This window comes from Gigantopelta aegis, chromosome 4, assembly GCF_016097555.1.
Source record: "Gigantopelta aegis isolate Gae_Host chromosome 4, Gae_host_genome, whole genome shotgun sequence".
Taxonomy (NCBI): Eukaryota; Metazoa; Mollusca; class Gastropoda; order Neomphalida; family Peltospiridae; genus Gigantopelta; species Gigantopelta aegis.
The window spans coordinates 16,358,163-16,380,236 of record NC_054702.1 but is presented as its reverse complement, the minus strand read 5'-3'; the positions used below and the strand labels follow the sequence as shown (position 1 = coordinate 16,380,236).

At 35.3% G+C, this 22,074-nt stretch overlaps 1 protein-coding gene across 1 annotated transcript in view; it reads right to left on the bottom strand.

The window, feature by feature from the left end:
• The window catches only part of LOC121372727 (tetratricopeptide repeat protein 8-like), a 46,659-nt gene that overhangs the window by 17,520 nt on the left and 7,065 nt on the right, over positions 1–22,074 (bottom strand). The window contains exons 6-10 of the mRNA XM_041499205.1: positions 21,062–21,260; positions 19,372–19,511; positions 9,238–9,409; positions 7,211–7,333; positions 2,104–2,187 (exon numbers count right to left, since the gene is read on the bottom strand). Coding sequence (XP_041355139.1) covers positions 2,104–2,187; positions 7,211–7,333; positions 9,238–9,409; positions 19,372–19,511; positions 21,062–21,260 — 718 coding nt within the window. The remainder of the gene's footprint in view (positions 1–2,103; positions 2,188–7,210; positions 7,334–9,237; positions 9,410–19,371; positions 19,512–21,061; positions 21,261–22,074) is intronic.

Sequence of the window (22,074 nt, the reverse complement as noted above, 5' to 3'; positions counted from 1 at the left end):
TATAATTACATGTGTGTATGACAAACAGGCTTTGTAAATTCAGCCCAATATATTTTTGGTTATTCTTGTGTGTGTAGTAACTCAAAATGCATTCGTGTAAAACAGAATTTATGGTAAATATACTTCGGGAACTAGGGTCAGTGACTTTAAACCATGCATTAGTGCAAGTTAATCTAAAAATATAACAAGGACACCAAAACATTTTAATAAGGCCAAAACAAATTTTTAGGGAATAAGCTGAAAAGAAATTAGGTTGATTTTTTTTTCGCACTACATTTATCCTTACGGATCAAGATGAAATATTAGGTCAGTCTTTTTCTTTAAAGATAGGATCAGGTGCCCAGAAACATACATTATTATTTTTAGGCCTGAGTAAGTATAAAAGGAACAATTCTGATGTATCTTTCATAGTCAGACCATTATTATACAAACAACAAAGTGCAATGTGTAATTTATTTTCATTTATAAAAAGTTCAAGCTTAAAGTAAAAAATAAACCTAACATTGTATCTGGTGTCTGTCATAGTTGTAACTCAATGCAGGTTAAATTAAAAAAAAAGAAAAAAAGTTTTTAACATGCAGTGAGATGAACATTGATCTAGGGCTTATAGATTGTGTAACACTAAACAATAATCCATTTTTCATGACATCTGTACTGTAACAAGAGGTATTCTGTTTAGTGTGTTCATAACAAGCCCTGTTTGACACCAAACAAAAGTTCAAGCTCTAGAAATTATATCATACAGGAACTAGATACGATCATTAAAACCAGTATTGAGATGTTTATGACTATTTCTATGAGCAATTTTCACAGCTAAAGTATAGAAGTGGGCAGTAATGGTAATGACCAGTACCGAGGCGGGCCGTGAAGTGACCAGTGAAGGACCTCTCAAAGGTGTGACATATGATAACATACAAGCTCTTGTAGCACACTGTATGACATGTTTCACAGGTGGTCACCTGGAATATCTTATCAGGCAATAGTTCAACAACAATTGTGAAAAGTTCATAAATAGAAAACAGTGTCACGCTGGTTGGGTAAGACATGTTGGAAGATAGTTACAATTTGACAAGCACGTGATGTAAATAGTAATGAGAAACAAGCAGGTGTCGCCCGATTAATGGATTAGTCCTTGACAGCCATTTATTAATATAGATGTTAAATCACATAGCATTGTTACTGTTAGTAATAGTACAGTAATAAATTGGTGATTTCAGGCTGCCTTACTATGACACTGAGACCTCATGACAAAATAAAAAGTGAATGAATGAGTGAGTGAGTGAGTGAGTAAGCGAGCGATCGATCGATCGATTGATTGATTGATTGCTTGCTTGAGTGAGTGAGTGAGTGAGTGAATGAATGTTTAACATCACCCCAGCATGAAAAATACATTGGCTATTGGGTGTTAAAAAACGTAAATATAATGAATGAATGAATGAATGAATGAATGAATGAATAAATAAATGAACTAATATATGACATCCTTACACTAAAAATATGTTTTGATTATTTGTTATAAAGCACAGGTTAAAAATACAGGAATTTCAACAGCTATTGTAACTTCTACACCAATTCACTCCGAGTTGAATCTGGTACTAGGCTATGAACCCAGTATCTTCCAGGCTTAAAACTGATAACATGATCACTATACCACCTAGGTCAGCTACACACAATAATCCATTTCTTGTTAAGCTTGCCATGTCAGCTATAGTTGTGCTGATACTAGTAAGGATATGAGCCTATGGTTCTTAAGCTTGATGACACGATCACTACACCATCAAGGCCAGTTACACACAACAGTCTGGACAAATGAAGAAAGCAAAGAAATAATATGCTAGTACAAGAATAGTCAGGCCCCATGCTTGTAACACTTTTGAAGTCTACATTCAAGTATTTAACAGCATTTTGATACTTATACGTCTTGGCAATGCCTAAAAATTGCATGCATGTGATGGTATTAAATATTTGAAATCAATAAAAGCAGGGACCCAGTTCCTACTTGACCAATGACAATCCTATCAGCCAAAACTGAATGACATGACCAAGCCACCATTGCATTGAGAACAGTTTACACACAATAGTCTGTTTCTTGTTAAGTCTTACCTGGTCAGCTAAAGATGCAAAGTTGTAATGTGCTTCATAAAGGTGTGGACACAACACAAATGCTGCTTGAAAGAATGCTCGAGCCTGTCAAAAACAAAAGTGGAAAAAATTAAATAAAAAGTACATACATGTACTTGATCATTATATTAAAACATGGACAAAATAACATTTAGAATCAAATCATGCATTGCCCTATGGTGTCATAATACCATAATTGTTTTTAATGGTATTCATGATGCAAACTGAAAGATCATGAATCCTGGAAGGCCAAGTAAGGATGTGACTAAGAAATTAGGTGTCTTGCATTAGGGGACAGTTCACAAACATTGGTGTTTTTTCACAATCCAAAGAATATTCAAAATAAGTATGAGCTATCTCACCTCAAATCTAAACATAAAATTATTGATAAATTGTACATTACAAGACAAAGTGGCCAAACATTCAGCAATTTTTGCATTGGAATAAAATGTCATGGTAATTTATGCAGATATTCTCACTGCATGCCCATGGTATTGGTATGACAGAATTACTTATAAAACAAGCATACAAAGAGACTGCTGCCATAAAACCATCTTATTAAGCACTGTTGAGTATAGGCCCCCAATATACCAACAGTTTTTCCATTTTGAACATGGTTTTTATCCTTCTCCCATTCCTAATATTGACTGAATTGTGAAAAACATGAGTAGTCATTGACTGTACCTAATGGTAATTTTACTGATTCTCATTTACTCTTGTGATAAATACTTAAATTCAGAAGATTTAGTCTACTAAGTTATGTTAATCGTAGCCCATTTCATGCTGAAATTGTTATAATATACTACTGAAGCCAATAGTTTATTTCTTTCAGCTAGAAAAAGACATGAAATGAATTCTTTTGTACCAAAATGGAATGTGTGATATGGTATGATACAGTGTAAACTGTTTACAATGAAACATCCAATATCTACCTCAGTGTACCCACTGTGTGACTCTATTGTTTGTCAGTGAAGGAAACTGTCATGTCACATATCGTGATTTATGAACTGCGTTGTTGACAACTATTCTATAGTAATCAATACAATAACACCCACACAGTGTTGTAGTAGTCACAAAATTATTCAAGCAGAAAGGTGTTGCAACTTTGATACCATGGAAATGTTTTGGTGAAACTATTTTGATTCTTTTCTTTATAAGGAATGAATGAATGAACGAATGAATGAAAGAATGAATGTTTAACGACACACCAACACAAAAATACACATCGGCTATTGGGTGTCATAAAAAGGTAAGTTCTTTAAAAGGCGTATTAATTATGTGAACAACTGATACTGGAAAGTGTAGGAGCATTTTCTTCATTTACTTATACTAATATTTAAGTTATACAGTGCGTGTATATCTACATAACGTCAAATTTAGTATATCAAAACATACCAGTTTTGAATGGTATCAAAACTGGCACATATAAGCAAATAGCACATCCTTACACATTTCACATGGTTATCAAAAGTAGAACACTTCAACTTTATTATGTGAAACACCAACTTCCTGAATATAATACATATAAAGAACTTCACATATGTTGTTTTCATTTCCTATTTATTGCACAAGTTTATTTTGTGCAAGAATGGCCTAATGTTCTTTTGCAAAATAAATGAGTGCAATAAATAGGAAGTAGGAATTGAAAACAACATATGTAAAGTTCTGTATTTATTACATACCTTCTTTAATGTTTTACAAAAATGATGTGACGTCATTTATAAATCATATATGAATGACGTCAGTAAATAAAAGGCGCTAACTGCAGTAAAAAGAAAAAGGGAATTCCCCATTTAAAAGTTCCAGTCCATATCGCACATATGTGCGACACAAAATACATTTATCACACATTTCAAAATGTCTTTATCATTGTAGTAAGATTGAACAGGTATGTAATAAAACACCATGTTTAATAACAATGATCTGGGATCAAGCAGTATAGAAGATATTTGCTGGACAATACCTGTTTTTTTATGCTCACATCAGAGAGATATGAATGGTAGGTCATACTGACCTAATTATGAAATTCAACACTTTGATATTCCAGGATATACTACCATACCAAAGTGGATGATCTGGTACCTACCAGATTGTACATAATCATAAAACAAGATATATGCATGCACATAGACAGACACACACTCATCCAAATACACACAGTGAAAAATAGCAAACAAGTAAAACAATTAGGAAATTAAAAAATTTAATCTAAGCTGCTCTTGTTTTAAATTTGATAAAATCTAATAATAATATTGGAAAAGTATTTATCAGAAATGATGAATATTTGCTATGACATAAATTGCTAATAACATCAGAAACTGCTTGTATGGTTTTTATAAAGAGCAATCAGCATTATGTTACATAAAATTGGTATTAACTTAGGAACTTCCAATGTCTCAGAGGAAATAAATAATTAAATAATCTTTTCAGTGCTAGACAATATTAGATACCGTAATTCATCTATTTACTGTGTTATGTTATATTAATGTTTTAGTTTTTAACCAGAAAATAAAATTGTTTTGTTTAATGACACCACTAGAGCACATTGATTTATTAATCATCGGCTATTGGATGTCAAACATATGGTCATTTTGACACAGTCATTGAGAAGAAACCTGCTACATTTTTCCATTAGTAGCAAGGGATCTTTTATATGCACCATCCCTCAGACAGGATTGACCAGAATAAAGTAACACATCATTATTTTTACATTTATGTAAAGCAAAATCTAAATAAATATGCTTTACTGATACATTATTTGTTAATAATTTCTTGCTAGCCAAAAGATGAAAAGATTTACATTATTTTCTCATGAACTGAATGAAAAACACATTATAAGATGAATTTAGTATTGTTCTGTTACTAAATCAGCAACAGTTTGGAAAGAAAGAAATGTTTTATTTAACGATGCACTCAACACATTGTATTTACGGTTATATAGCGTCTGACATATGGCTAAGGACCAAACAGATATTGAGAGAGGAAACCCACTGTCGCCACTTCATGAACTACTCTTTTTGAGTATCTGCAAGGGATTTTTTATATGCACCATCCCACAGACATGGTAGTACATACCACAGCCTTTGATATACCAGTTGCGGTGCACTGGCTGAAACAAGAAATAGTCCAATGGGCCCACCAATGGGGATCAATCACACACCAACAAAGCATCGAGCGAGCGCTTTACCACTGGGCTACGTCTCCCCCCCCCCCCCCAACAGTTTGGAAGTGGCTACAGTACATATATTTTTAGAAAATTTGTGGTAAGTGTTTCCACCGCACCCATCAATTCCAAATGAGATAATTAACAAAAGATATAATGATAAATCCCAACTGTTCTTTAGACAAAACATAATCAAAAGAAAAAAAGTTTATTTTGTTAAAGTAGAAGTTCAAACTGTGAAGAATAAAATGTCACATTAAGTCTGCTGGTAAGTGGCACAAGCATCCAGACACTTTAATTAATTAAATTATTCAAACAAGCCATGAACAAATAACATTTATCATAGATTGAGGGTATTAAACCATTTATCACTGTGCAAAAACCCAGATACTAATAGGGTTAGTTGAAATTAAAATACAAACAAAGAAAACAAATGGACTTTTGCAGAAACTGCTTTCGATAGTGCCCCTCCATCTTTCTTGGCAAATTCAAACATGAGCTTTCTTGTTAGTGGACACATGCAAAGTTTATATCATACAAATATGATGTAAATATGCTATCGTCTTACTTACATGTAAAAGTGAAATCAGAATGGAGATATATTTAATGGTGCTCTGTTACTACATATATAAATAGCATGCATTATATAATATCATGTAATATGTGTGTGTGTGTGTGTGTGTGTGTGTGTGTATGTGTGTGTGTGTGTGGTTGTCAGCCTTTATAAAAGAATAAATGCAAAATGAATTCATTAGTTAATGTATTCATTAGTGTGAATGAGAAGGAAGGTAATTCTGTCTTGCACCTTGTTAGCAATCCTGGAATTTGTACTCAGTTAATTGGTCACATGGACATAACATGCATTGTTTAACAAACTTGTGAAACTGAAACAGTACTTGACAGTCACAAATGGAAAATAAAATGAGCAAATCATGCAGGACTTTTCACAGCCAGATAGAACACCGAAAATCAGCTGTGTAATATACATTTGTGAACTAAACTGTACGGTTCAAGTAATTCTACAATAATAAACACTGTAACACCTGGTAATTAATGATACCTTTCAAACTAAATCCTGTTCTTTATCATTTAAAAGTCTTTTTTTTTAATATTCCATTTCATTTAGGTAGTGTACTACACACTGGTTTTACATAAACAGTTCTTCTTTTCTTTATCATATCTAGAATGTCAAATAAAAGAGTTGAAGATACTAACAACTACGGGATAGTCTGAGATAAACTCTGCCTGATGGCTCTATAAAACTTGCTGAATGGCAAACACAACCTTCTGGCACAACACAGATAGAACAGTGTGGGTGGGATCTGATAAAAATGTATATTATGATACACTGCTGAGGTGAAGACTAATGTAAGATTTACGTTATGTTGGCAAATATACTTAAAACTCAGCCATTAATATGCCGACTGCTGACTACTTGTATATTAATTTTGGGTAATACCCGATTCTGCCACAAAGAGAAAACATTAGACTGTTTTGTCAAAATAATTTAGCCTCATGGATGATGCAACTGAATGACATTTGAAGGAATATACACTAATCATTAAATTTATAGATCTGTAATAACCGTGGCCATATTTGGGTTGTACAGATTTGGAAAAGGACTGTGTGCATTTGCATGTTTGGCTTTGTAGGTAGGAGTGCCAGGGGCAGATTATGGGGGGCTTCCCAGTTGCATGGACCCCCCCCCCCCCCAGCTAAAAAAACCCACCCCCACCACATAGATCTAAATTGATGTCCACGTACAATTTATAATTTCAAATTATATTACATTTAATATTGTTTCGGAAATCCCCCTTACGTAAAGCATAATCCGCCCTTGAGAGCCATGCGTTATAAGCATTGGAATAAGCACAAGAAATATTTGTTTAATGACAATCAGTTGATTAGCGAGTTGTGACAACGTACCTGTTCTACGTGACCCCGCTTCAGCTCAAGAACTCCGAGATTATTGTAGGACTCCGCATTGTCATTATTGCTAGCCAGTGCCATCCTAAAGCACTGATACGACAGATTCGTGTCACCAATACCCTGGAAAACACAACAAGAACAGGTGTGGATAAAGAAAACAGATATCATGTGCTACTGTTTTAGCCACAGTTTTTAAACAATATATCACAAACTACAATCATTGCTACAAAAACTGAACCACAGACAAGCTACTGTTGGGTCATTTATTATAGACAGTGTAGATTAGGAGACAACTACATCAGAATTATTTTTCAGGATAAATGTTGAATTAACCAAATGATTAATACTATAAGTGTATGTTTATACAATGAATGTTGAAATGCCTATCGTACATGAGAAGGAAATGGTTTATTTAACGATGAACTCAACATATTTTATTTATGGTTATATGGCGTCGGACATATGGTTAAGGACCACACACATATTGAAGAAGGAAACCTGCTGTCACCACTTCATGGGCTACTCCTTTCAATTAGCAGAAAGGGATCTTTTATATGCACCATCCCATAGACAGGATAGCACATACCACGGCCTTTGATGTACCAGTCGTGGTGCACTGGTTGGAACGAGAAATAGCCCAATGGGCCTACTGATGGGGATCGATCCCAGACCGACCGTGCATCAAGCGAGCGCTTTACCACTGGGCTATGTCTTGCCCCTATCGTACTTGAAGTCCAACTACTCCAACCCATTTCGCCCAGGAATGAGGAAGCAACAGAACACGGTTAATGATTAATATTGTCATCAATTGATGCATCTGGCTAGTGCAGGACCATTTGTTGGTAGATACAGTGAAACTCCTCTGAACCGGACACCCTTGGGATCAAGTAAAAAGTCTGGTTATAAGAGGTATCCGGTTTAAAGAGGTTCTCTTCTGTACAGATATTTAAAAAGGTGCCTCGAAAATTTCCGGTTTTGAGGGTATTCGGTTTACAGAGGGTCCAGTTTTGAGAGGGTTCACTGTATTTGACATGAAACCAGCCACCCAGCCCCATGCTTATAAAACTTGTAAAGTCGTTAATAACATCTTAAAACTTAAACAGCATGGCAACACCTACAAATTGCATGCATATAATGTTATTAAAGAATCGAATCTAAGACTCTAGAGGTTTATAAACACAGGCCCAGATCTAGATTGTGAAAAAAAACCTCTGCTACCACCACAAAGGTCAATCCAAGCAAACAGCAAAAAGGAATCTTTTGTATGCTGTTTTCTACAGACAGGACTACACATACCATGGCAATTCACACTTGAAAGTGGGTTATGAAAACAAAATTTAGAAATTTTAATATTGGTGGTTGGGTATGATATTGGCCTCAGGGATAAGGTTGCACAATGGTCTAAAATGGCAGCCCCCATTCAGAATGCATAGTAAGTATATAGTATCAGCTGAAACACGATATGTTCAGTTTTGAATGGAGAATGTGAAAATTGTGGTTAAACAGTGGGAAACGTGGAAACATTGAACTGAAAAATAAAAATCCTGAATTATGGATAAAGCTGGAAAACTTTCATCACCGAGACAGAAAAAACAATTAGTTTGTTTTGTTTAACATCACCACTAGAGCACATTAATTTATTAATCATTGGTTATTGAATGTCAAACATTTGGTAATTTTGACATTTAGTCTTAGAGAGGAAACCTGCTATATTTTTTATATATATTTGTACCATCCCACGGACAGAATAGCACATACCACAGCCTTTGATATACTAGTCGTGGTGCATTGGCTGGAACAAAAAATAGCCCAATGGGCTCACCTACGGGGATCAATCCCAAACTGACCGTGCATCAAGTGAGCATTTTACCACTGGGCTACGCCCCGCCCACCAGGAAAAACAAAAACCCATTCATGATTCTATGAACCATCGCACCTCAGACGAGCACTCTACCATGCAGCTACTTCCCATCCCGTTTTACCGTACAGATTAGATTTTAAAACATTTTATTAGTTGATCTTACCAAAGCAACATGTCCAATGTTGAACCACACATCACTCAGTGTTTGATCATCGGCCAGTGAAATAGCTCTTTCAAAACAGGTTAATATCATATCATACTGCTGGGCATAAAAACAGCACAGTCCTAGGTTGTTGTAGAGTTCAGCATTAAATACACCCATTTGTAATAAACGCCTGCAAAAAAGAAAGAAAAGAAACAAACAATATAAACCACAGATAACAAACTGTACCATACTTAAGACAAAGTTGCAGAAAAATGTAAGGCCAGTCAAGCTTTTGTACAAAACAAAATCCAAGAAGCACAACCAGGCATGTTGTCCACAGGAGATATTTTGACAATGATTATGGCATGCACTCACACATTAGGCTTTAGTCTGACCAATATTCAGCCCAATTAAAAAAGAGAAAAAAAGAGAAAAAAAGAAAGAAGTGTTTTATTTAACGACGCACTCAACACATTTTATTTACGGTTATATGGCGTCAGACATATGGTTAAGGACCACACAGATTTTTTTTAGAGGAAACCCGCTGTCGCCACATAGGCTACTCTTTTTACGACAGGCAGCAAGGGATCTTTTATTTGCGCTTCCCACAGGCAGGACAGCACAAACCATGGCCTTTGTTGAACCAGTTATGGATCACTGGTCAGTGCAAGTGGTTTACACCTACCCATTGAGCCTTGCGGAGCACTCACTCAGGGTTTGTAGTCGGTATCTGGATTAAAAATCCCATGCCTCGACTGGGATCCAAACCCAGTACCTACCAGCCTGTAGACCGATGGCCTAACCACTACGCCACCGAGGCCAGTCGACAAAAAAGAGAGAGAGAAAACCCCCCAGCATACCAGCAACAAGAAATGTTTACCATACAACATGATATCATGTCATGTCAGGTCATAGGGTTTTACGTGCACATTCAGAACAAGCTGTTGTAGTGCACGGCTGTCGTGGGCACAAGAGCCGGCCTTGGCCGGCTCCTCCGTCCATGACAGGAAAGGTGGGGGGAGGGGAGAGGAGGGACCACCTGCACTGGCAGGTGCAAGGGAGCATCAGCAGCCCGATCAAATCGGTAGCAGGCGGGTGGGAGTGGTGGTGGTGCTATGGAATTTGAATGAAGCAGTTAAATGCCAAAGGGAAAATGGTGCGCAATTTTGATTGAGGGAATTTGGCGCAATTTTGAATGGTCGGTCGAAAGGTAAATGGCCGAGCTAATATAGGTTTTGATATTAGTGAATCGAGAGTAGCTTGTTAATTTTAGACCTTTACGATGCTGTGGTGTCTCCCTAGGTTGCCCACAGGGCCCTTATAAAGGGCCTGACCGCTTCTGGTCGAGGCATCACCAAGTACCAACATGATATCAATAAACATGTTACTATAAAACCCCAATTTATCAGAAAGATCTAAAATAAAAGAGACACTGAAACTGACAGACATACAAACAAACAAAATCTTTATCACAGTTATATACAAAATATAAACAACTGGGCACAATTTCACAAAATATTGTAAGCCTAGTTTTGCACGTAAACATAAATCTACGATTAAACCAATTTTTATTACTATTATAGTACAACAAATAGTTACAAACACGCATATTTCATTTTCTTTTGTCTTCCAAATGCTCCATTTTCCTTAATGATGTAATTTTCTTCATGAAATAGATGCCAAATAATTGTAAACATATGCCCAGTATAACTGCTGGTAGCAGATGTAAACTTAATGACGTTTTGTGAAATTGCCCCCTCAGTTGTAAATACAGGACATAATTGAAAACATTTATTTCTCACCAACTTTTAAAAAAACAAAGAGTTAATTCCATACAATTTTATTCAATAAACAGCTGTAACTGGTATACATTTCAGTTTAACTTGGCAAGTAATATTTCTGCATATATTCTAACTTGACGGCTTCATTGCCTAGTTCTGGATAGCTGCCAAAAAGGCCAGTCACTCAGTGTTTATGCATAAATGAAATATTGTTTTTGTTCAGTTATATGTAATTACTTGTAATAAATTAGATCGACAAAACTGTTAGTATGATCAAGCTCATATCTTTGCACAAGACGAAGTCCAAGAGATACTTTGGTAAGACTGTGATGGCATGCACCCATGTACCAACAACAGATATTTTATCCACAGAATAGCAATTTTCCAGCATAAGACAGTATTCATGCTGCATCATCTAGATGACTGCCAAATTCAACTTGAATCTTTGTACAAGACAAAAGTCCAAGGAATTCTATGATAAGATTGTGATGGCATGCATCCGTGCATGAAGCACCACCAGACATGTTGTCCACAAGCAATATTTTGACAATGATTATGGCATGCACTCATAAATTACTGTCAAAACAGTGTTGAGGTTCTTGCACAACACCCAACATGAACATAGCTTTTAGTTGTCAAAACTGACTTTTAAACAGCTAATGCCATGTGAGTTTGTGTGGGTTTAACAATTATTAATATCTATTTTCATACTAGCTTTATCATTATACATTATACAGCAGCATGCCTATTCATTGGTCTCCTTTTGACAAAAATGGTTAGTGAACTCTTCCAGATATTATTAAATGGGACTGGTGGGAGGCACCAATTTTTAAAATTGTTTGTTTCAAATGTAGTTTTTAGAATAAACAACTATGCAAAAAAAGAGAAAACCCCCCACATTATTTAATTTTATTCTGTGGTTTACTGTCTTTGCAAAGAGCAAAAACAAGAGGAATGGTGCTACATGTATGTGAGCAATCACATAAAGGTGCAATTGAAATTTGTTAAATATTCTATTACATGGTGACCAATTTGCTGCTCTCATAAAACTTTCCAGGTGAGTATGGAGGAGAGCAGGAATGAACACTTGATTGGCAAAGATTTACTAGCCACGATTAAAAATTCACTAGCCCTACTTGACTTTAAGTCAATACAGTTTTGCTAAATAATAGTAATAATCAGATATGTCACCTAAAGAGGGAGATAGAGCTTAAAAACACTAACATTGGAGGTTGGGGTGGGGCAGGATATTCATATTTACAAAAGGGGTTAACTGCAACATTTGACCATTTGTTTTCACTAGCCGTTGGGCATGGCAATAGTAGTTATTTACTAGCCCATGATTGAATATCACTAGCCATGGGAGTGGGGCTACCATAATCTAGAACCCCTGAAAGAAAGAAAGAAAGGAATGTCTGTTTAATAACACATTTTAAACTATGGTTATTGGCATCTAACATAGTTATTTTGACACATGGTCATGAGAATGAGATACTTTTATTCATTGCACCACACAAGCTACATCTACAAAATAAGCAGCAAGGAATATTATGCATGCACTACTGGCCTCGGTGGCGTCATGGTTAAGCCATCGGACATGAGGCTGGTAGGTACAGGGTTCACAGCCCGGTACCGGCTCCCACCCAGAGCAAGTTTTAATGACTCAATGGGTAGGTGTAAAGCCACTACACTCTCTCTCTCTCACTAACCACAAACAATTAACAACTAACACACTGTCCTGGACAGACAGCCCAGACAGCTGAGGTGTGTGCCCAGGACAGCATGCTTGAAATGTAATTGGATATAAGCATGAAAATAAGTTGAAATGAAATGAAATTATATGCACTATCAATATACAGGACAATACCAGTCATGAGGCACTGGTTGCAGATAAGCAAGAAGACATGCATGCAACCCTACACACATGAATTTAGTTTCTCTAACAAGAGATAGAGATAAACAGGACAAACTGGCATAATTTTTAACACACCCAATAACATCCCACCCAAGGTAGAGAAAATGTGCAGTAATATATGAATAACTCCATCACACACACACACACACACACACATGTATATCCAGTGTTTGTGAAACCTAACTATTTCCATACTGCTTCCATTTATTCACCATTGCCTAATATCCATCAGATCATCAACTTGTGTTTTGCTACCAGCAGACCTGGCTCATTGACTGACTACAGATGCTATTGTTTACACTTATTGAATCGGCTCATGGTTGCATCAAAGGGCAATATATTATTGACAACACTCAACTGGTTGGTCATTGTTTGTTTTTGTTTGCCTCAAGATCTAGGTGGTTTCATATTCAAAAGAACTTCTGAAGGTCATGGTTATACAGAACCAATAAATAATAAATGAAACTCCGGAACCCAAGGAAAGTAATATATGAAGAAAACTGCTATTAAATAGAAAAGAAAAAATCAATTACTGGCAGGATCACTGAACAAAAAATATATAATGAATCAAGAATTGCGTTTTTAGACCTTTCACAAAGAAACAATAATGAAATAATAAAAATGGACAGTTTCATTAACCTGTAAAAAACAGATAAAACAAATTAGAAAAACTTTACAGGGTTTGTGTTAGTACATACCACAGCCTTTGTTACACCAGTCGTGGTGCACTGGCTGGAATGAGAAATAGCCCAATGGGGATCGATTCTAAACCGAGCATGCATGAAGCAAACCCTTTACCACTGAGCTACATCCCACCCCCATGTTTAAAAGAGTCATGTGGAAATCATGTGGCAGTCTTTAAATAATGTCAGAACAGCTAACCATGTCACCCTCTTTACTTAAACGTCTTTCCTGTTTCTTCTGTTTGTTAGCAAATTGGAAATATTTAAATTATTATATTTCTGTCATTTTGTTCTATGTAATTTATTTGTATTTGTAATTGTAGGGGAATGTTTTTAGTATAGGATTTTGCCTGCTAGTCAATTCCAAACTGCTTATTTTGTATATGGTGTATAGAGCACAATCAGCGCCTATTGGATGCCACACATTTGGTAATTTTGACATATAGTCTTAGAGAGGAAACCCGCTACATTTTTCCAGTAGTAGCAAGGGATCTTTTATTTGCACATCCCAGACAGGATAACACATACCACCTCCTTTGATATACCACTGGCTTGAATGAATGAGAAATAGTCCAACGTGTCACAAATGGGGATTGATTCAAGACCAACTGTGTATCAAGCGAGCGCCAGCATTGTAGAGGTCTAAAATTAACAAGCTACTCTCGATTTACTAATATCAAAACCTGTATTAGCTCGGCCATTTACCTTTCGACCGACCATTCAAAATTGCGCCAAATTCCCTCAATCAAAATTGCGCACCCTTTTCTCTTTGGCATTTAACTGCTCCATTCAAATTCCATAGCACCACCACCACCACCACCCCCACCCGTCTGCTACCGATTTGATCGGGCTGCTGGTGCTCCCTTGCACCTGCCAGTGCAGGCAGTCCTTCCTCTCCCCTCCCCCCACCTTTCCTGTCATGGACGGAGGAGCCGGCCAAGGCCGGCTCTTGTGCCCATGACAGGCATGCGCTACAACAGCTTGTACTGAATGTGCACGTAAAACCCTATGACCTGACCTGACCTAAGTGAGCACTTTACCACTGGGCTATGTCCCGCTCCATGGTGTAAATAAATACTTTATTATTTAAACCAAAATTATGGCATGTCGAGTGTCATTCAGATTCTTGGTATTTGATACATCATGGTCTTTATCTTATGAGACTTTACAAATAAAATACCCTATCCCATATCAGTTTCACTTTTAAGAGAAAAAAAAACACAAAAAAAACAACTGTATCATGAATCACTAACAATTTTTCTTTAATAATACAACTGACCATGACTGAATGTGTTTCCCACCTTTTGGACAAAAACCCCACCATGAACCAAATCCATTTGATTGTGATTTCTGTTTGACAGTTCTTTGATGAAACCATCAATACATTAACACATCATTGTCATGCCCAGCATGAAACCCACTAAGATACTTATGGGATTATAAGTGCGTGAATGGAGGTAGATGTTCAGATTGTGAAGGAACCACTGGGACAGAAAGCAAAGTGTGGTGGAGTGGAAAGGGATCATCTTCACCTCTTGTCACTCAATGGCAACGTATGAATGGACTTCATCCCCAAGTGCTGGACAGCCCCCCATGGCCCCATAATGACCCCTCTTGAGGAAACTTTCACAAATTGCTTCGGAGCTTATGGAAAATCGGTTAGTGATCTTTATCTTCTGGTCAAGGGTTTATTCATGGAACTACTTTCACATGGAGATGGATCTTGTAACAATACAGACATACGTAGCAGCAGCATTAGACTCACTGCATGTAAAACATGTACTGAATAGAAATCCATGTGTACACATTTATAGATATAGCATTTAGAGAAGACAGATATGTTTGTAAACAATTATTATAGAGGCAGAGATGAAATGACATTCATGATAAACAGGAAAACTATCAATTTCCTTGAAAAGTAAGGAGTTATTGTGAACATCTCATCAAACAACAAGCAGATTACATTTTGAGGATTTTTTTTTTATCTAGGGCCACATAGGGCTATGTCGATTAAAAATAATGCAAAAGCAAACCAAAAAACATCTACTTACACAGTGTGTATAATGACTATATTTTGTGTTGTTTTAATAGCATAACAAACATAGAAACAGCTCTTATGTAAATATAGTGAAACCCCTCTAAACTGGACATGGATGGGACCAATAATTTGTTTCAGTTTTAAGGGGTATCTGGTTTTGAGAGGGTCTATTCTATACTGATATTTAAAATGTCCAGTTTTGAGAGAATTCCAGTTTACTGAGGGTCTGGTTTTGAGGTTTTCACTGTAATATGGAAACCAAACAAATCATGAAAATCAATGTACAAACATTATTTTGTAATAGATGTAATGATAAAACAAAAATGTGATTCAACTTAATTTTGACTGCTATGTAAAGAACGTAATATACCTGAAAAAAAGTCACTGCAAATTAGGAAAGAAATTTAAGCACAAAATTAATGTTTATAAAATTAAATACTCCAGTACTTGTGTTTATGTGCTGATCTGTATTTATGCTGTATGATTTTCACATTGACTGAATACCGGTATTGCTCAGGGCAGTATTGAAATTTCAGGTTCGGTATTGGTATTGGTATTTTGGGGGTGATTTACCTCTGTATTGGTACAGTATTTGGTATTGATACAATTCCAATACCGATATCGAGTGGTATTTTCAGTATACTTGGCTTTAAATGCATGTCCGAGTTAAGTCTCACCCGCTAATTTTATCTAAATAAAATTAAAATCCATACACAAAGCCCTCATATCTCTCGTCTTTTCAGCTATTTTGTGTTTGTCAGATATACTGTTAGTGCTTTACTAAATGGAAGATAATATTTTTCAATACTGAAATTTCTGTATTTTGAAATTTGCTTGGTACAGTCAATCGATATTGAAATGATACTGATACTGAACAGTATATACGGTATACTTCCCAGCTCTACTTAGGTTCCATCATGATTACTGTACATTATATCAAGAAAAAGAAATTATTACCCATATGGGCAGACAGAAGTGGGGAAAGAAAAATCATCTTTCCCTAGGAAAAGAAAAATAATATTTCTTTCCCCAGATACATTTTGACACCATAATCAGTGCTTCACTATAGGCTTTGATATCCATGGTGTCAGTCATGTCAACAACTAACTTACGTCATCAGCGATACGTACGTCACAGCTATGACGCAATGCTGTCTCGTGTTCTCAACTTGCAAACTTGTTTTCAATAAGAGTATCATTTGAAAATCTTCCATAAAATGATAAAGATTAATAATGGGTAATAAATAGAATACCCAACTCGCTACTCAGCAATACTGATTATCTTGCAATCAATTCACGAGTGCAAGATAAACAGTATTGCCGAGTAGCTCATTGAGTATTCTCTAAGAATTTTATGGGCCAAGTTTACGAAACCTGTTTTTCTTAACACAGGAGTTTAAAATGACTGTCCCTTGTTTGCTACTATTTTAAGGTATTTCCGACTAACAAAAGCCTTTTTAATGACTAAAATTAGATATTAAATACATTTTCTTGTTCAAAATACCAGTGTCCATATATCCAGTGTGTTTCCGGTTGTGCACTAATGCTTGTAGCAGTCACTTTTTATTTTACTTCATAATAAATATTTTTTCTTATGTATGAAATAATTGGGAAGTAATATCCAGTTTGGGCTACTACAAACATTAGGACGACAACAAACACATAGTTTATACAGGCACTTATAGTCTAAACAAGAAAATCTATTTATAATGTATTTTAGTAATCAAAAACGTCTCAAAATGGGGGAAAACTCAGAACATTGTAAAATTATGTAGTTTCATGCATATAAAGAGAAAAACAGGCTTTGTAAGTCTGGCCCTATATCTTCACATTCATATGACTTAAAAACTCCACAAGTTTAAATACTTAAAAAAGTTAATGATTTTTCTTAATCTCATATTTTTTTAATGTTAGGTTATGATCACTGGTTGTATTTAAAAATCAAAATAAAGAAAAGGAAAGGAATGTGTTTTAACAACACCTCAAATGTTTAAAATTATGGCAGGCCTTTGGATTTCACGGTAACGATAATTTCTGGTAGCGTGTCGGTAAAATCACAGAACTGAAATTTCGTTTCCCATGATTATTATATTGAGTGTACGAAAATAATAATTATTAAAAAAAAATTATGTTTCTGATATCACACTACTGGAGCATGTGTTTGACATAATCACGAGACCTGATTTGGATTGTTGTGTTAATCTAACTTCTCAATGTTCCGGTTCAGGTAAACCCGTATCAGAGTTCCCACATGCACTCAAATCAAACACGTTACACATTTGAACCAAAACCATTGACACTAATTGTTTGTAGTGTATCTCTTAAATATAGGGGTCAAGAAATATTATTTAAATTTAAACATAATTATGTAAAAATTATTTAAACTTCAGTCAATGTCATGAATGTGCTTGAATACTGAAGGTGGCAATCGAATAGTCCCCACTATTTCCTGTGGTTTATTATAGGAGGCAATGACGTAGGCCTAAACTATTATTTTTATTTAACTGTTAAAATCATAACCATGCATATAATGGAGAGGGCATGTCCAAAATCAACGTTATATTGAGTTTGAAAACGTGTCTCTTCGCATAGATTTTTGCGATAATTAAAATCAATGGTATTAAAAATGAGTTCCCATGACAACTAAGTGTTAATATGATTCATTACATTTACCGATATAACATGTAACTTTAAATATTACACAAAATGTATTTTGTTATTCAAGGTAATAAGAGTTATCCTTCTTACTAAAATCCAGGGTCCCATTCCACAAAGCATTCTTAGCACCAAAATCACCTTAAATGCATAACTACTTGTACACTTAAGGTGATCTTATCCCTAAGATTGCTTCATGGAATACGACCCTGCTTGTTAATTTGTCTGAATTATAAATTTACTAGTCCTGTATTCAAACAACCAAACTGATGTAAGACATGATCACATCAGATATCAACAGTTGTAATTTTAATTTCTCAACAAAGGGAACAAATATTTGTTTAACAGTATCTCAGCTTATTTTAAGGTTTAGTAATTTGTGGTCTAAAATATGGTTATTTTGAAACTTAGTTGATAAAAAGGGAGAACAAGATGTAATGCGAGGAAATCTGCTACTGACAAATAGACTACACCTACTGAAACTGCTGCAAACGATGTTTTATAGACACTTTTCAAAAGACAAGACAATACCTACCATCATCCTTAATATACCAATCATGTGGCACTGGGGGTTTCTGCCAGAGGGTACGGAAGGTAAAAGTACATATTATGCTACAAATCGTTGAAATTAATCGATACATTTTTATAATTTTAGATAGATTATAAGAGAATAGCTGTTTAAAAGTTCACAAAGTGCATGCAATGCAGGATCAAGTTTCAAAACAGTTGAGGCATTTACGATCTCTTAATTTTTATTACGTACCCTTAAATTATTTTCTGGCAAAGGCCTGGTGGAAGAATTGTATGTGCACCCATTAACCCCAAGAATCTGCACCAGATATTTACAACATCATTCACAGTTAAAGTACACAACTTTCAGCTGGACGTATCAAAACATCCATACTATTTGGAAAGATTTCATTTTAATGGATAAGTATTAAGTACAAGTTTTACATCTTCTTTTAACTATTTAGCATGCAATGACGAAAACAGGAATCTCATAAATAAACATTATTACTGACAGATGTTCTACAGTTACAATTCAGATATGCGATATGTTTCTTATTGATTTATCTCTTACCTATAAAACTTAAGAGCAACTTCTGGCTGGTCCGAGTAAAAGTGATTTGTGGCTATGCAGGCTATAGCTTCAACATGCATGTTATCGAAATGAAGAACTTCTTTGTAAAATTTGGTTGCATTCTCCATATCTGTTAAGCCCTATTGTCAAAAATAAAGAAACAAAAAATTAAATTACAAAAACATATTTTCAAAGATACTGTCATTAATGTGCAAAGACATGGCTTGAACAATATCAAAATATAAAGACACTAATCCAGAAATAAAATGATGTTCTGCAAGAGTTATTATGTAATCATTGAATTATTTGTATTTGTCACGCTGCCACTTGAAATAACATTAAAAGTAACTTAACATTTGAAATTTGCTTTAGCTGATTAACCAGATAATTGTTATAGATTTATAGGGAATCACCTAATAACAACAATTGTAAACTGAAGGCAAGTGTGTTCTGTATTGTGATTGGTTAATTACATTATTTTCCCAGGATCAAATGAAAATAACACCCGGAAAACTAATGACGTCATTAGAAAGTGACGTCATTAGCAATTAGAACAGGTCAAGTTAACTGTTCAAGGGTCTACAGTTAGATTGTAGCCAGGTATTGTTTCAAGAAATACCAAATATACAGTTAGTTCCGTAGAATAACGATTCAGTTTACAATGGACATAACCATATGGAGTTTTTAGATTTGTGGGTGTTATGGTCTATTTGATGCCCGCAATGTTTCATTTTTGACCTCAGGCTAACGTCTTAACGCCTTCGGTAAAATATGACATTTGCGGGATCAAATTGACAACAACACCCACAAATCTAAAAACTCCATATGGTTATCTCCTAAGTCACAAAAGCTTCAAAATTTACAAGAATGTAAAAGTGAGGACCGCTTGGTGTGCGATACCTAAGATAAATGATCACAATGATCTCTGCTTGGTCCTGTTCATTTTTAAAAAATTAAATGTGACTGTACAGCAATCAACAATGGAACTTAACCTTCTAACTACTGCAGGCAAGATATCTCGCCCAACGTCACGTAAGTCGACATACTGTACCCTGCATACGGTGCATTCCCCAATTCATATTTCCAGCTGTTTTGCACACAACACTCACTGGAAGCAATTTATTAACAAGAAATGGAAGACAAGTCAGCTTCCTGTTTCTTTAGATTTAGTTTTTTGAATGGATTATACCTTGGAATTTTGAGTTGAAAAAGTGGTTTTCGGCAAGTATTTTCACTTGAAAACAATGGCGGAACGTCGCGGTCATTTTCAGGGATTGATAGCTGATTGTGACAGCTAATTTGATAATAAATGTTATCGTTTTTACCAACAACAAAAATCACCAAATATTGGGATATGAATCGTAGTTCATTTTTAAAAAAACATTCTGGTCAGAAAGCCACAATTATTGGGAATAATGGACATAAATACTGGACAGCTGGCCACAAATGCCCGTATGTAAACACAACTTTTTAGATTTTTTGCATAATTTTAATCAACATTAACTGATGTAAAATATCATAAAAATTTGAAAAATCCACGAAAATACTTACTGATTCAAATATGAACTTTATTTTATGTATTTATAAAACATTTAAGTGAATATATGTGAGTAAAAATTATAAACTTGTACCTACTCAACATGGTTTTTGTCAAAAATTAATCCAGTAGTCTAAAGATTAAGCAACTCACCTCATGTATTCTTGCAATTCCAGTCAAAAGACTTGTCTCCCCTGGGAACTTCTCCAGTCCTTGTTTGTAAATCTCCACCGCAGTCAATGGCTGGTCCAGTCGGATGTACACCTTGCTGAGATACAAGTATGTGTCGATCATGTCCTGGTGTTTTAATGCTGATTTCAACTGCTTCTCTGCCTCCCGATACAGACCCAAACTGGTATTAAAAAAAGAAATTTTATTACAATGAACAATATTTCAAAATCTTAAGTAACCAGAATTCAGTTCACATGATTTTCTCCAAGATAACTGTTTGTTTGGTTACACTAATTATATCTGCATAACGAATAAAGTTATAAACTTTTAATTTTACAATGTAATGGTTCACCACGTAACTGACTGGCAGTTTGCGTAAATTTAAAGCTGCGTAACAAAAACATGTGAAGAAAATAATGGTTCCTGTGAAATAATGTGTCCTGTATTAGTAAGAGTCATGGTGAGTTTTAGTTTGAACCAAATTGTTAACAACTACAATAAATTACTCTCCTACCTTTAATTATGGTTAGATTTCCCCCAAATTTTGTCCAGGCACAAATTGTGAAAACCCCCCCAAAACATTACAGTAACACAGATTCCACATAAGAGACTGTGACAATGTCACTGATACTGACTTCGCTGAGATTGCATACGGAAAAATACATGCAGTTTTCCGCCATCTGCCATTTTGCTTGTTTATGGAATAATCTAACAAGATAATGACATGCACTAAGTTATAACATACTCATCATGATTAATTATGTCACATATATAGGAGGCTTTCACCCCTCTTGAAGAGTATTGCACAAAAAAGCAAAATAAGAGACTGTGAAAAATTGCAAGTGTTTTGTCCTAGGAGATCTTAAAGTCAATATAGGTGATATGGTTTCAGCCTGATATGTGGAATCCATGTCAATGTAATGTTTTTTTCAAGATTTATGTTTGGATAAAAGGTGGAGAAAATCTAGCGATAATTAAAGGTAGGAGAGTAATTT